Source organism: Jaculus jaculus, chromosome 10 (assembly GCF_020740685.1).
Source record: "Jaculus jaculus isolate mJacJac1 chromosome 10, mJacJac1.mat.Y.cur, whole genome shotgun sequence".
Taxonomy (NCBI): domain Eukaryota; kingdom Metazoa; phylum Chordata; class Mammalia; order Rodentia; family Dipodidae; genus Jaculus; species Jaculus jaculus.
Window position 1 is genome coordinate 26518756 of NC_059111.1, and position 13710 is coordinate 26532465.

The following is a 13710-nucleotide window of genomic DNA, read 5'->3' on the forward strand; positions in this document are numbered from 1 at the left end:
CTGAGCCCAGCCCCTTAATTGATCTTGACATGGTTGCTAGTGAGGATAAAGTATGTGAACTGGACACATATGTACTATAGGGTAGTTCTCAAGTTTGCTGCCATGTAAGCCAAATACTCTCTTCCTTATTGGGTTTTAAATTTCCAGGTTAAATCATTTTTTTTTTTCTTTGACTACACGTAGTGGTTATTGTCTAAGTTCTGGGGCAGACCACCTGACCAGAAGCAGCTTATGGGAGGAAAAGGTTATTTCTGGCCCACAGTGTAAGGGGAAGTTTCACCATGTCAGGGAAAGCATGGTGAGAGCAGGCAGCTAGGCATCATATCTCCATAGCAGCAGGGAGGTAGTGGAGCATGAGCTATTGGACACCCGGTGAGGCTGGACTAATAAAATGTCAAGGCCATTCCACAGTGAGACATGAACATCTTCCAGCAAGGCTCAGCCTCCCTGTGGCTTTACCAGCTGGGGACTGAGTATGAGGCTTAATCACAAACACACGCAGCTATGGAGGACATTCAAACAACCACACTTCACCTTGCCTGAGGAAGCTTCTAGTAATATTGACACTAGTCTCCTCCTAGTTACCTTTCTTTGAGTGATTCCTTTTGACTATTTGTTACAGTCTCTCCTAAAATTCTATAATAGATTCCATGTCTAATAAAGTGATGATTTACTTTTTAAAATGTAGGCAACACTGCTTGTTTTAACTCTGCCAGCTCTGACTTACGGGGCTGTGAAATTAGGCTTCCTCCTCTGAACTTATGCAGGTGCTTTCCTGGAACTTAAATGTAGTAATTAATATTTAGCCAGAGCAAATTCTTTTTGTTAGATCTAGCTTAGCAATCCAGCTGGCCAAGCTAATTTTGGTCTTGTGTTTCTTTTTTCTTCACTAGATGTTTCTAGTTAGATGATAATAGCTTTCATGTTTTCTGTCAGTTACTAGGGATAATGTTAAAGAAAACAGGCAAGGAAGAAATCTCAAGGTATACCACTAAGCATCTCTTTCATGTCTAGCCCAGAGCTGGTATATATTATTAATAACTATATTACAAATGAATATTATTTCACAGCTTATAGATTACTTTCACATACATTAGGTCCTTAGTCCAGGGTCAAAGGTGGCCAGGGGCAGTGCAATCCAGTCTTATCCATTCAGAAATATATACAGACAGTCAAATTCTACACTGAAATGGATTTGCCCCCATATCTAATAATGTTCTATTGAAATACTTCATTGGGTATTATTATCACATTATATTGTTTCTACTTGTTTACAGGATTATAGGAAATATAGAATCTTACAGGGCCCTGTAGTTATAAATACATAAAACATCTTCAGGACAGTGGTGATGGATAAAACAGTAAATCAACTTATGCCTCTCAATGCTTTTAACAAGCAAGTCAAGAGGGAGGGGCTAATCATTTTGGCCAGAATATAAAGGAGAAAGACTGGGAGGGAGGGAGAGAGGAAGAGGGAGTGGGAGAAAGAGAAAGAACGGGCGCAACAGAGCCTCTAGCCACTGCAAACAAACTACAGATGTATGCGTTACCTTGTACATCTGGCTTTACGTGGGTACTGGGGAATTGAAGCTGGGTGGTCAGGCTTTGCAGGCTAGCACCTTAATCGCTGAGCCATCTCTCCTGCATCCCCCCCACCAGAATTTTTTTAACCAACTGTGACTGCCAAAACATATCTGAAAAACACCAAGACCCTGGTGTGCCCAGTCTCTCTTTCTTTGTATCTGCCTCTTCTCTCTCTCTCTCTCAACTAAACAAACAATAAAATATTTTTGTTAATTACAAAAATAAAAATAAATAAAATAGTATTCACATACTCAATTGTGCTATGAGCTATATAATTTTTTCAACTACTTAGAATTCAAAAAACATACAACAAATCTTTAGTTCAGTAATTTATAAAGCAATGAATGATCATTAGTTTAAAAACAGCCAGTGTGGTGGCATGTGCTGGTAGGATATTGCTGAAGACACAGAGGCAGGAAGATCAGGAGTTTGAGGCCAGCCTGGGCTACACGTTTTCAGGCTGGAGAGATAGCTTAGCGGTAAAGGTACTTGCCTGCAAAGCCAAAGGACCCAGTTCGATTCCCCAGGACCTAGGTAAGCCAGATGCACAAGGGGATTCATGCATCTGGAGTTCATTTACAGTGGCTAGAGGCCCTGGTGCACCCATATTCTCTCTCTCTCTCTCTCTGTCTGTCTCTCTCTCTTTCTCCCTACACCCCCGCCTATTTCTGTATCTCTCTCAAATAAAAAAAAATATTTTAAAAACTCAAAAAAAAAAACCACCGAGAGACTTTATTTGCATTTCCATCACAGCATACATGTGTGAACACACTTGTCTCAAAGCAGGTGCAGCTATGTGTGTGTGTGTGTGTGTGTGTGTGTGGGTGTGTGTGTGTGTGGGGGGGGGTGTGTTGGGGGGGGCGTTCACCTACTCTCCCGCCCTGTCCCACCATCGCTGGAACACTGTCATCTTGGGAAGCAGCTGGGAAGGAAGAGAGGAGTGCCCATTGTCTTCCCAGCGTTTCCTATCACAGTTTATCTCGCCTCCTCACTGCTGGGTCTCCAGAGGGCAGGGCAACACGTGTGGCTTTAAGTCCAAAACAGTGGCTCGCCCCGCTACTGCTGGTGGAGCTGCCTGCAGGTGCAGGGCGGGCAGCGGACGGACAGATGGACGGCGCTCGCCTCTCCGCGGCCCTTTCCGCGCGCCCCACGTCCCCAGCAGGGCGCATGCGCAGCGGGCGGGCCCCGCCCTCGGGCGCGCGCCTGCGCACTGGCTCCGCCGCGCTCCCGGAAGCGCCGTGCGCCGGGAGCGAGCGCCACGTCTCTGCGGGCATCGGCTCGGCGGGCGCCGGCTCCCGTGGCCCCCGCAGCCGCCGCCGCAGCGCCGGAGGAGCATCGCATCATGGACGGCGCGGGGCCGCGCGCCGCCTCCTTCCCGCTGCTGGTGCTGACGCTGCTCCTGCTGCTGCTGCTCCGCGCCGAGCGCTCGCGGGGCGCCGAGCTCACCTTCGAGCTGCCGGACAACGCCAAGCAGTGCTTCCACGAGGAGGTGGAGCAGGGCGTGAAGTTCTCGCTGGACTACCAGGTGCGGCCGAGCCTGGCCACGCTCTCCTCCCCTCTCCCCTCCTCCCGCACCGCGCCTGGGCTCCTGCGCATCGCTGGCCCCAGCGGCTGGCTGGGATTAACCAAAGAGGCTGCTGGGGAGGGTGTGTGTGTGTGGGTGGGGGGGGGACACGGGGGTGGGCGAGGCTGGGAATCCCCGAGACCAGTTGACTGCCCCCACTTTTGAAAGATCGTTTGCTTGCTTCTGTCAGAGCCTGGGAGATAGCCAGCGCCACAGGTGTGCGCTCGGGACGGGGAGGCGGGCCTTGGACCCCACATCTTTTTTTTTTTTTTTTTTTTTTTTTTTTGGTTTTTCGAGGTAGGGTCTCACTCTGGCCAAGGCTGACCTGGAATTCACTATGTAGTCTCAGGGTGGCCTTGAACTCACGGCGATCCTCCTACCTCTGCCTCCCTAGTGCTGGGATTTCCAGCTGGACCGCACATCTTAAAGAGTTGACCAAAATGACTCCCCCAGGTCCCATCTAATGAATGTCAGCATGCATCAGCTGGATACCTATTGGCTCTCTTGGGTCACCTCGTCCCTGCAGGTGCTGACCACCCCGTCTTCTCATGTGAAGTTGGATTCTTTAGGGCTGAGCCAGCAGGAATGATTTAAGGGGCTTTGGAAAGGAGGTCTCAGCACAGACTTTGAAACCCGGCGATGTTCCCAAGGAACACCGACCAGTGGTGTGGCTGTAACGCGGGGCTCTTGACATATGTCTCAGCAAAGCCAGCTCCTGAGTCCATTGACGGGTGCCATAGCTGACAGTCGCCGCCAGCAGCATTGGTCACCAAGGATTAGCAAGCAGATCCAGGGTTGGAGGGCTGAGGCCTAGAAATGAGGTGGCATGCGCAGCAGGAATGGGGCACACTGAACAGCCCTGTGGTTGGAAGCTCTGAAGGAAGCTTCTGATGGGACCACTTTCACATCTGCCGACAGCGTACACACTGGGTATATGCCTTCATCAGCACTGCCATACCAAATACTGAACAATTAATTACGTGATTAAAGAGATGTGAGAAGGTATGCGGTCACTGCCAGGGCAGCAGGAATCCCCGGTCAGCACATACCCGGCATGGGTGTAAACATTTGAGCAATGTGATTGCTCATTGCTTCATGCGAAGACTGGCTGAGTAAGACTAGTAATGTTTTAAAAATGTTTTATTTTTTAAATTTATTTATTGGAGAGAGAGAGAGAATGAGTGTTTCAGGGCCTCCAGCCACTACAAACAAACTCCAGATGCATGTGCCACCATGTGCATCTGGCTTACATGGGTCCTGGGGAATCAAACCTGGGTCCTTTGGCTTTGTAGGCAAGTACTTTAATCACTAAGCCATCTCTCTAGCCCAGGACTAGTAATTTTTATCTGGACAAGAGAGGACTTTTTTTCTTTTTCAGCGTAGGATTTCGCTCTAGCCCACGCTGACCTGGAATTCACTATGTAGTCTCAGGGTGGCCTAAAACTCACAGCAATCCTCCTACCTCTGCCTCCTGAGGGCTGGGATTAAAGGTGTGCACCACCATGCCTGACTTAAGAGAGGACATTTTTGTTTTCTTATTTTTATGTATTTATTTGACAGCAACAGACAGCAAGAGGCAGACACACACACACGCACAGGGCATGCCAGGGCTTCCAGTCACTGCAAAGGAACTCCAGATACGTGTGCTCCCTTGTGCATCTGGCTAATGTAGGTCCTCGGGAATTGAGCCTTGAACTGGGGTCCTTAGGCCTCACAGGCAAGCGCTTAACTGCTAAGCCATCTCTCCAGCCCAGGTGGGGACATTTTTAAGTTCAGAAGCAGATGGAAACCATTAGCTGTGTTCTTTGATGGACGTGGTCATGGCATTTGACTACTTAGTATGAGTTTTTGCCCTTTGCAGATCTTAGCTTTCTGGTGTTTGCAGGGAAGAGTTTGATGTAAATAATTTCTGAGGTCTCTTACGTCTCTGACACTCACAGATGCCATGAGGCATCAATCCATGTTTGCCTTTTCCTTGCACCCAACCATTACTAACATTAGAAGTGATTAGATCCATTCAGCAAGCCCAGGGTGGGCCATTTTCTGGGACTCCTGCCTCTTGCAGAAGTCAGGGCAGAAATAGCAGACGCTCTAGGGGTGTGGCTCCCAGCAGAAAGGAACACTGGGAGACAGTGATTCCTGCTCATTTGCTGAGACAAGGTCCACCCCTCCATCATCACCTGCAGAGGCCAGTGTGCAGGCTGTGGGTTATCAAGTAGTTGGGAGATGCCCGCTGGGCACTGCTATGTCGGAGGCTGTGGTCAGCACTTTCAGGGTATCCTAGCCACAATCTTAGATCAATGCCACTATTTGACCCCTTTCATTTTTTCTTTATCCCAAAGTGTTACATGTAATTGTCTTGGGTCAGTGTCCTGGGCATCCCTCCCTTCATCTTCCTTCTGGCCTTTTTCTTTTTCTTTTTGGCCCGTGTGTGGTGTGTATGCATATGGTGTGTGTGCGTGCGTGCAGGACTGTGCATATGTGTGGAGGCCAGAGAACAACTTCAGATGTCATACTCAGGCACACTGCCTCTCTCTGAGACAGGGGCACTCATTGGACTGGAGCTAACCGATTAGGCTAGATTGGCTAGCCAGTGAGCTGCAGGTATCTACCTGTCTCCACCTCCCTAGGGCTGGGATTACAGGTGTGTACTGCTGCACCTGGCATTTATTTGTGTATTCGGGGATTAAATTCAGATCCTCATGCTTGCAAGGCAAGCACTCTACCAACTGAGCTATCTCCCCAGGCCCTTGCGCCCTCCCCTCTTAAAGTATTTTATTTATTTATTTATTTATTTATTTATTTGAGAGCGACAGACCCAGAGAGAAAGACAGATAGAGGGAGAGAGAGAGAGAGTGGGCGCGCCAGGGCTTCCAGCCTCTGCAAACGAACTCCAGACGCGTGCGCCCCCTTGTGCATCTGGCTAACGTGGGACCTGGGGAACCGAGCCTCGAACCGGGGTCCTTAGGCTTCATAGGCAAGCGCTTAACCGCTAAGCCATCTCTCCAGCCCACGCCCTCCCCTCTTAAAAGCCCTGTAACATGTTGGAGAAGAGGGCCGTATTCAGGAGATAACACCTCGTCACCCTCGCGTCAAATTTCTGCACTCCACATTATCTTGTGTAACCTTAGACAATGTATTTAACCCTTGGAGCCTTACTTTCCTCTTCTGTAAAATGGGAAGAACCAGGCTCATTGTACTCCTGCAGAGCAAAATCACTGGAGCCAGGCAGATATGGATTCCGATTCCCTGGCGGTTTTGAGCAGATGTCCATGGCCAATGTACTTAACCTTGCTCAGGCGCAACACAATGAAAAGTATTGGAGTGCCTGCACTGGAAGTGTGGGTTAAATTGGTCATTGTATGGCCAGCTTTTGGGACTGTCAATTGCCCCTTGGTAAGAGCACACTGTTTGTGGTTGGCAGGTCATCACTGGAGGCCACTACGACGTTGACTGCTATGTGGAGGACCCTCTGGGGAACGTCATCTACAGGGAGACCAAAAAGCAGTATGACAGCTTTACCTACCGGGCTGAAGTCAAGGGTGTTTATCAGTTCTGCTTCAGCAATGAGTTTTCTACCTTCTCCCACAAGACCGTCTACTTTGATTTCCAAGTGGGCGACGAGCCCCCTATTCTCCCAGACATGGGGAATAAGGTCACAGCTCTTACCCAGGTGAGTGGACCTTAGCGGTAGCAGGCCCGGTGGAACACCCCTGCTCTAGCATGTTCCTCCTCCTCTGCCTTGTCTCAGCGAATGAGTGAGAAGCACCGTCTCCCAGTCTTGCAGTTTGTAGCCACGGCCCTGGAGTGTCTGCTGTTTCTGCCTTTACTTCATTCCCACTCTTTGACAAAGTACCTCCCCTGAAGTTACGTCATGTGTCTGTCTGCTTGTGTGATGTGCCTAGACTATAGAGTGAAGTCCTGCTCCACGTGTTGCGTAGGTGAGGGTAACCCGAGCTGCTGTGACAAATAAACTCCATGTGTCAGTGGCTTAGCACTATGGAAGTTTATTCATGATGTTCTAGAAAAGGCTGGTTGGCAACTTGGCAATCTAGGTGTCCATTCTTTCTATTTCTGTTTCTCTCTCTCTGTGTGCTGGGGCTTGAACTTAGGGCCTGTGTGTATTAAGCACATCCATGCCTAGTTACCACTGGGTTACCACTGGGCTGTGTCCCCAACCCCCAACCCCAAGGCTCTTTCTTGTCATTCTTTTGCCTTTTCGAGGGCTTCAGAGCCCTCCACCACTACTCACCACAGGAAGGAGGATGAGAATGGCACACTTGCATCTTTAAAGCCCTGGCCTGTAGTCACTCACACCACTTCTACTCACTGTCCCCTTGGTGAGCACTCGTCCTGTGCAGAGGAGGATGGAAAGAGGGCTGTCGTCTATGGTCCTGCGTGTGCAGCTGCCCCTGAGCAGTAATTCCACACTGTGGAAGAGGAACATGGCATTTTTGGAGGACAGTCGCTTGTGTTCCCTGGTGGCCCTCAAGCTTAGTTGTTAACTGTCCCCAGCCTCCTTCATGGGTCCTTCCTTCTGTTTTAACCCTCCCTCCCTTCCACATTCAGGCTGGGCTTCCTGAGGGCCAGGACTCTGGTGTTTCCCTTTGTATGCTCCATGCCCCAGTACAGGAGGTATGGCATCGAAAGGAGCTTATCAAATATTTGTCTTATGACTGATTGCCCTGGCCTGGGGAACCTGAAAGACAGGAACAGCCATTGATGGCTACACTTGTTCCGGAACCCCAAAGCCAGAGCATCTCGAGTTTCAAAGGAAGCGAAGTGTTCCTACTGCTTGTCCCCCGCGGTGACCGTGTGCTCTTTTTCTCTGTGGCTTTGGGCCCATGGTGATTTCTCAGTCTCCCACATATTCCACACAGTTAGCGACGCATTGCCTAGTATGGTAGCCACGATCTACATTTGGCTACATAAATGGAAATGTAAAAATCTCTTCCTCCTTTGCACGATGGCAGCATATGACTCCCAGTAGTCCAGGTGGCTAGTGACCACATGTTGACATTTCCCTGGGCTGGTTTGAGGTGGGCAGCTTGACTGCCTTTGGAAGATCCAGCTGAGGGTATAGACTGTTCAGCTGGTCTCTGATGAAATAGCTGATGGTTTCGTAAGCCTGAGCTCAAGGACTTCCTCATGAAGCAGTGGGGGAGAGGGATAGAGAACAGGGCTAACTAGTTAGGTGAGCTGAGAAGTTCTTTCCTGGAGCCCCAAGCAGGGCATTGAGCATCTTGTGCTTTATTTCTGTTGCAGGGAAGAGAAGCTTAGGCTTTCCTTCCACTGCCTCTCAAGACTCCATCTTGGCCCTGCCTGGCCTCTCAGCAGGCATTTCCTTCCACTTTGTGGGCTTGAACTGTCCGTCTCCTTCCGGAGGCTCTTGCTCGCCTCTGGCAGGTGTTCGAGCCATGTGCAGTGGGGGAGGCACTCGAATATGTGACCCTGACCCGTCAGGAGCCCTTGTCAGTCACTTAGACACAGGCCACTGTGGTCAGATCTGGGAACCAAGGGTGAGGGATCTCCAGAAGGATGTGCTAATTTATTTTATTTTATTTTTTTAAATATTTATTTGCAAGCAGAGAGATACAGACAGAAAGGAGAGAGAGACAGACAGACAGACAGAGACAGACAGTATGGATGCACCGGGGCCTCTGTCCACTACAAACAAACTCCAGATACATGCCCCACTTTGCACATCTGGCATTATGTAGGTCCTGGGGAATGAAACCCAGGTCGTTAGGCTTTGTAGGCAAGTACCTTAACCACTGAGCCCCAGGATGCATTGATTCTTCCAAGAGGGCCAAGAATGCTTCTGTTGGTCAGTCTTTGTTGGGTAAAAATGCGGAGGCTGCCTAGGCGTTCTCCTCTAACAGGAGGCGGGAGGGCCTCGCAGATGGGAGAAGAGCGGATGAAATCCGTGGACTTTGCCACACCCTGTGTGACCTCGTTCCCCTCTAGTGCCTGCTTTCTCATGTCTCCTGGAGCAAGCAGGCAGGATTGCCTGACTGAAGTTTTGTGGTAACACGCTGAAGAAGAGGTTTCCTGTAGACTAGCGCTGACGGAGGACCCCAGCAGATGAGGGAACAGCGCTTTGTTGTAAGAGTGCTTTCGAGCATCTGCCACTTATGGTGACTTGCTGGGGGCTTGGTCTCCATTGCAAACAGAGTGAGATGTGGTGGCCTGTTACTGCTGAGTTCCTCGGCCAGGGCCCCACATCAGAGGGCCTCCAGTCAGTGAATCCCACGTGCATGAAGTTCCTCTATATGCTTGTGACAGAGATAAACTTGCAGGGCTGGAGAGATGGCTTAGCGGTTAAGCGCTTGCCTGTGAAGCCTAAGGACCCCGGTTCGAGGCTTGGTTCCCCAGGTCCCACGTTAGCCAGATGCACAAGGGGGCGCACGCGTCTGGAGTTCGTTTGCAGTGGCTGGAGGCCCTGGCGCGCCCATTCTCTCTCTCTCTCCCTCTATCTGTCTTTCTCTCTGTGTCTGTCGCTCTCAAATAAATAAATAATTAATTTAAAAAAAAAGATAAACTTGCAGAATGGACTTCTAACCCAGCAAGCCAAATAAGCCCTCCCTCGGGCTTAAAACCAAAGTGCGTGTGGCTTTATGTAAACAAAATGGTTGGCCGTGTGTACACGCTGTACAGTGCATACACACTTATGTGCACACATAGCCCCTGACCCTGAATCACACATGTGGGTGTGTATTTAACATTCCTATTCATTTCGAGAATGGTTTCCTTTGTCTCTTAAGTTCTTTGTGTTTAGCACCCTAGATCTCCACCAAACCCACTTCTCCTTGAGTGGTGTCTTTCTCAATGGAGGTCCCCAACTTCCCTTAGCGGTGGGGTTGCAGCCACCCGGGTGCCCCTCCAGCTGCATGCCCCCTCCTGTGCTATGGCTGCCAGAGTTGCTTCCTTTGGGATGTGCATGTTGCCAGTTTATCCCTTAGCTGAGACATGACGGAAAAGAATTCCATGGCGACCGCACACCCTGCTGGGGTTCGCTCTCTTCACTTTGTGCTACAGCCAAAGCTGCGAAGGAGTGAGCTGTCCTTGACAGCCCATCAGGGCAGTTGAGGGTTAAATAAGGAAAGCGGGGCAGGGCTGACACCCAGCACCCAGACACTTGAATCAAATGCTGACTGTGCCGCCTAACTAAGTGTGTGACAGGGCAAGTTACCAGCCTCTCTGCACCCCAGTCAGGCCTGTCTATAGGAGTCAATGAAACATAAAGCACTTGCCACAGACACCTAGGAGGCATCCAGGAGCTGGTGCAACAGCCTAGGCCGCGTGTCGGACTCCACCCTGCCTGACTTAGGGTTTGTAACGCGACTGCTTTTCTCCTCCTGCCCAGATGGAGTCTGCCTGTGTGACTATTCACGAGGCCCTGAAGACGGTGATCGACTCGCAGACCCACTACCGGCTCCGAGAGGCCCAGGACCGAGCCCGAGCCGAGGACCTGAATAGCCGAGTGTCGTACTGGTCCGTAGGCGAGACCATTGCTCTGTTTGTGGTCAGCTTCAGCCAGGTGTTGCTGCTGAAAAGCTTCTTCACAGAAAAACGACCCACCAACAGGGCGGTCCACTCCTAGCCACGCTGCCCCACACCAGAGCCCCTCTATGTCCCTAGGGTCCTGGGCTCCTGCGTGGCTGGAGGCAGAGCTGTGGGAGAGCACAGAGCAGCGGGCCCTGCCCTTCACACCCCTGATCCTGGCACCTGAGCGGCAGAAGCTCACAGAACCCAGTAGGCTGAAGCATCCGGTTGCATATGTCTCACCTTGACCAAAAATCTTTAGTCTGGCTGGGAATTGGCTTCTGTGCAGTGGCAGGCAGACAGTGACCCCATATCCCTGGCCCCCCACCGTGGAAGAACCCTAAGTGCCTGGGCCTCCAGGATAGCTTTGGGCTCCTCCTGGCCCCATGATCTGCAGGTCTTGTGGCTGGCGTGTCCACTCTGGACGAGAAAGCGGCTCTCAGATCTGGCCTTTCCTCCCAGGTCCACCCTGGGGAAGCTGCAGGGTCACCATGCACCCAGGACCTAAATGGAGACAGGGTGCCCTTGGTTAACCGTACCTCTCCTAGAGACAGAGAACTGTGTAATAAAAACTAAGTATGAGCAGTCTGGGGACGTGCCTTTATATCTGTGCCTTAAAGGAGCTCGCAGTGTGGCGGGGAGCGTGGCTGTGAGGGTCAATGGTGTAGCAGGGCAAGTGGTGGCCTGGCGGTGTGCAGGTATAGCGTTGGGGAGATCTGCAGACAGGCAAGGAAATCCTGGGAACAGAAGCACGGGGGGTTCTTACCACTCACCGGGGTCTCTGCAAATGTGGTCTCCTCGGTGACAACACCCTGGCCCTGCTGCCATCCTCATGACCTGCTCCATCATTTCCTGGCGGTGAGGTGTCACGTGATCCACGGAGTCTCCTCTCATCTCTTTGTTTAGGATGCACCGGCGCATCTGTGCCCTGGCTACCTTTCCTATCACTGAATTTATAATAGCTCCAGAGGAAAGATACGATGTCTGCATAAAGAAAAACTAAACACATCTGAAACCTGATCTTTCTGTCTACAGCTAATGATGATGCGTTGTGGTTAAGAGGGCAAAATAATCATTTGAAAAGATCCCTTGTAAACCTTATTGACTTACCTTGATTGAAAGATAAATAACTTCTTATCTTTATTTATTTTTGGTTTTTCGAAGTACATTCTTGCTCTAGCCCAGACTGACCTGGAATTCACTATGAGGTCTCAGGCCACGGTGAGCGGTGAGTTCATGAATGCATCACCAATGCAGTCCTTCCCCGCCCCCAACCCCAGCTCTCACATTCTTTCTGCCTCCTCTTACAGTGTTCCCCAAGCATTGGTGGGTGTGACAGACGTGTCTCCTTTGGCAATGAGCACTAACTGTCAGGTCTCAGTGCTTTGAGGAGAGTTGAGTCTCCCTAGTACTTACCATCATCTGCAAAATGAAGCTTCCCTGGAATTCAGAGGTGGCTTAGCCATTAAGGCACTTTCCTGTGAAGCCTAAGGACCCACGTTCAACTCTCCAGGTCCCATGTGAGCCAGATGCACAAGGTGACGCAAGCACAAGGTTGCACATGCGTCTGGAGTTCGATTACAGTGGCTGGAGGTCCTGGCATGCCAATTCATTCTTTCTCTCGCTCTCATTCTCTCCTTCATAAAGGGGGGGGGGGCAGGCCAGGTGTGGTGGTACATGCCTTTACTCTCAGCACTGGGGAGGCAGAGGTAGGGGGATTACTGTGAGTTCGAGGCCACCCTAAAACTACATAGTGAATTCCAGGTCAGCCTGAGCTAGAGTGAAATCCTACCTCGAAAAACCAAATTAAAAAAAAAAAAAAGTTTCTTTGCCCTTAAGTGAGAGTAGCACTAATGTATGGATGCAAACATAAATATTTAGTGGGCAATCTGATGGGAACATTTGCATTTAGCCAAACAGTAGTTTCCTTCTGGGGGCTTATGAACTTCTTAACTACAGGTTTTTTTAAAGCAAATATTAATTCATTTGCTGGGAGGGAGAGAGAAAGAATGGACAAGCCAGGGCCTTCTGCCACTGTTAAAAAAAAAAACAACCAACAACAACAACAACAACAAAAAAAAACCCAAAAACCTCCAGATGCATGTACTACATTGTGTATCTGGCTCTACAAGGGTCCTGGAGATTTGAACCCTGGCTTCCAGGCTTTTGAAGTAAGTGCCTTTTACTGCTGAGCCATCTTTCCAGTCTAGGCCATGAGCTTTTGAGTAGATTTTTCAGTACCAGGTATGAATTCTGTCCTGTAAAGTGGGCCCCAAATCCAATCAGAGACAGTTACTCCCATAATAGTCTTTCCACTATTGCACCGATGGGCACATCCTGCCTGACTGAATGGTTGTTTACTTTGTGGGGTCCACTGCTGGTTAAGGCCCTTGATGAGTTTTCTCGCAATCTGCTTAATGTTTTCCACCGCGATGACAGATGTCAAGGAGAAGGCTTCCAGCTCAGATTTGGCTTAATTCCTCAGTGTCCTGCGATGGGCATACATAGCATAGAAGACACAAGTTTTAGCACTTAGAGTTTTAAAGTTGCAACACATGAAACAAAGTTTAAAATTAAAAAAAAAATTAAATAGAGAAATATATAGTAAGGTATTCCAGATAGGAATTTCAAATAAAAAAGATGATTGTGTAGGAGAGATGAAATGCAACTATGCATTTAAAAGAAGTAAAAAGAAAGATACGAAGTTCTAGGCATATCTATGAATGATAAAGTTATTTTGATAAACATCTATTGAATACCTTCACATTTTTATTTCAAGGAGAGAGAGATGGATAGGGACAGAGGAGAGAGAATGGGCACGCTAAGGCCTCTAGCCATTGCAAACAAACTCTAGATGCATGCATCACTTTGTGCATCTGGCTTTCCGTAGGTGCTGGGAATCAAACTCAGGTCATTATGCTTTTCAGACAAGTACCTTAACTGCTGAGCCATATATTTAGCCCCTTGAGTGCCTTTAAAGTAGCCTTGTGGGCTAGAAAAATGAATGGCTCAGTGGT

The 13710-nt window shown here is 49.5% G+C and overlaps 1 protein-coding gene across 1 annotated transcript; it reads left to right on the forward strand.

Moving 5' to 3' along the window:
* Positions 1–2874: 2874 nt before the first annotated feature.
* Tmed3 (transmembrane p24 trafficking protein 3) lies at positions 2875–11281 on the forward strand. Its single transcript, XM_045161083.1, has 3 exons — positions 2875–3109; positions 6573–6821; positions 10515–11281. Exons 1-3 carry the CDS (start codon positions 2927–2929, stop codon positions 10749–10751), a joined length of 669 nt encoding a protein of 222 aa, XP_045017018.1. The 5' UTR covers positions 2875–2926; the 3' UTR covers positions 10752–11281.
* The last annotated feature ends 2429 nt before the right edge of the window (positions 11282–13710 follow it).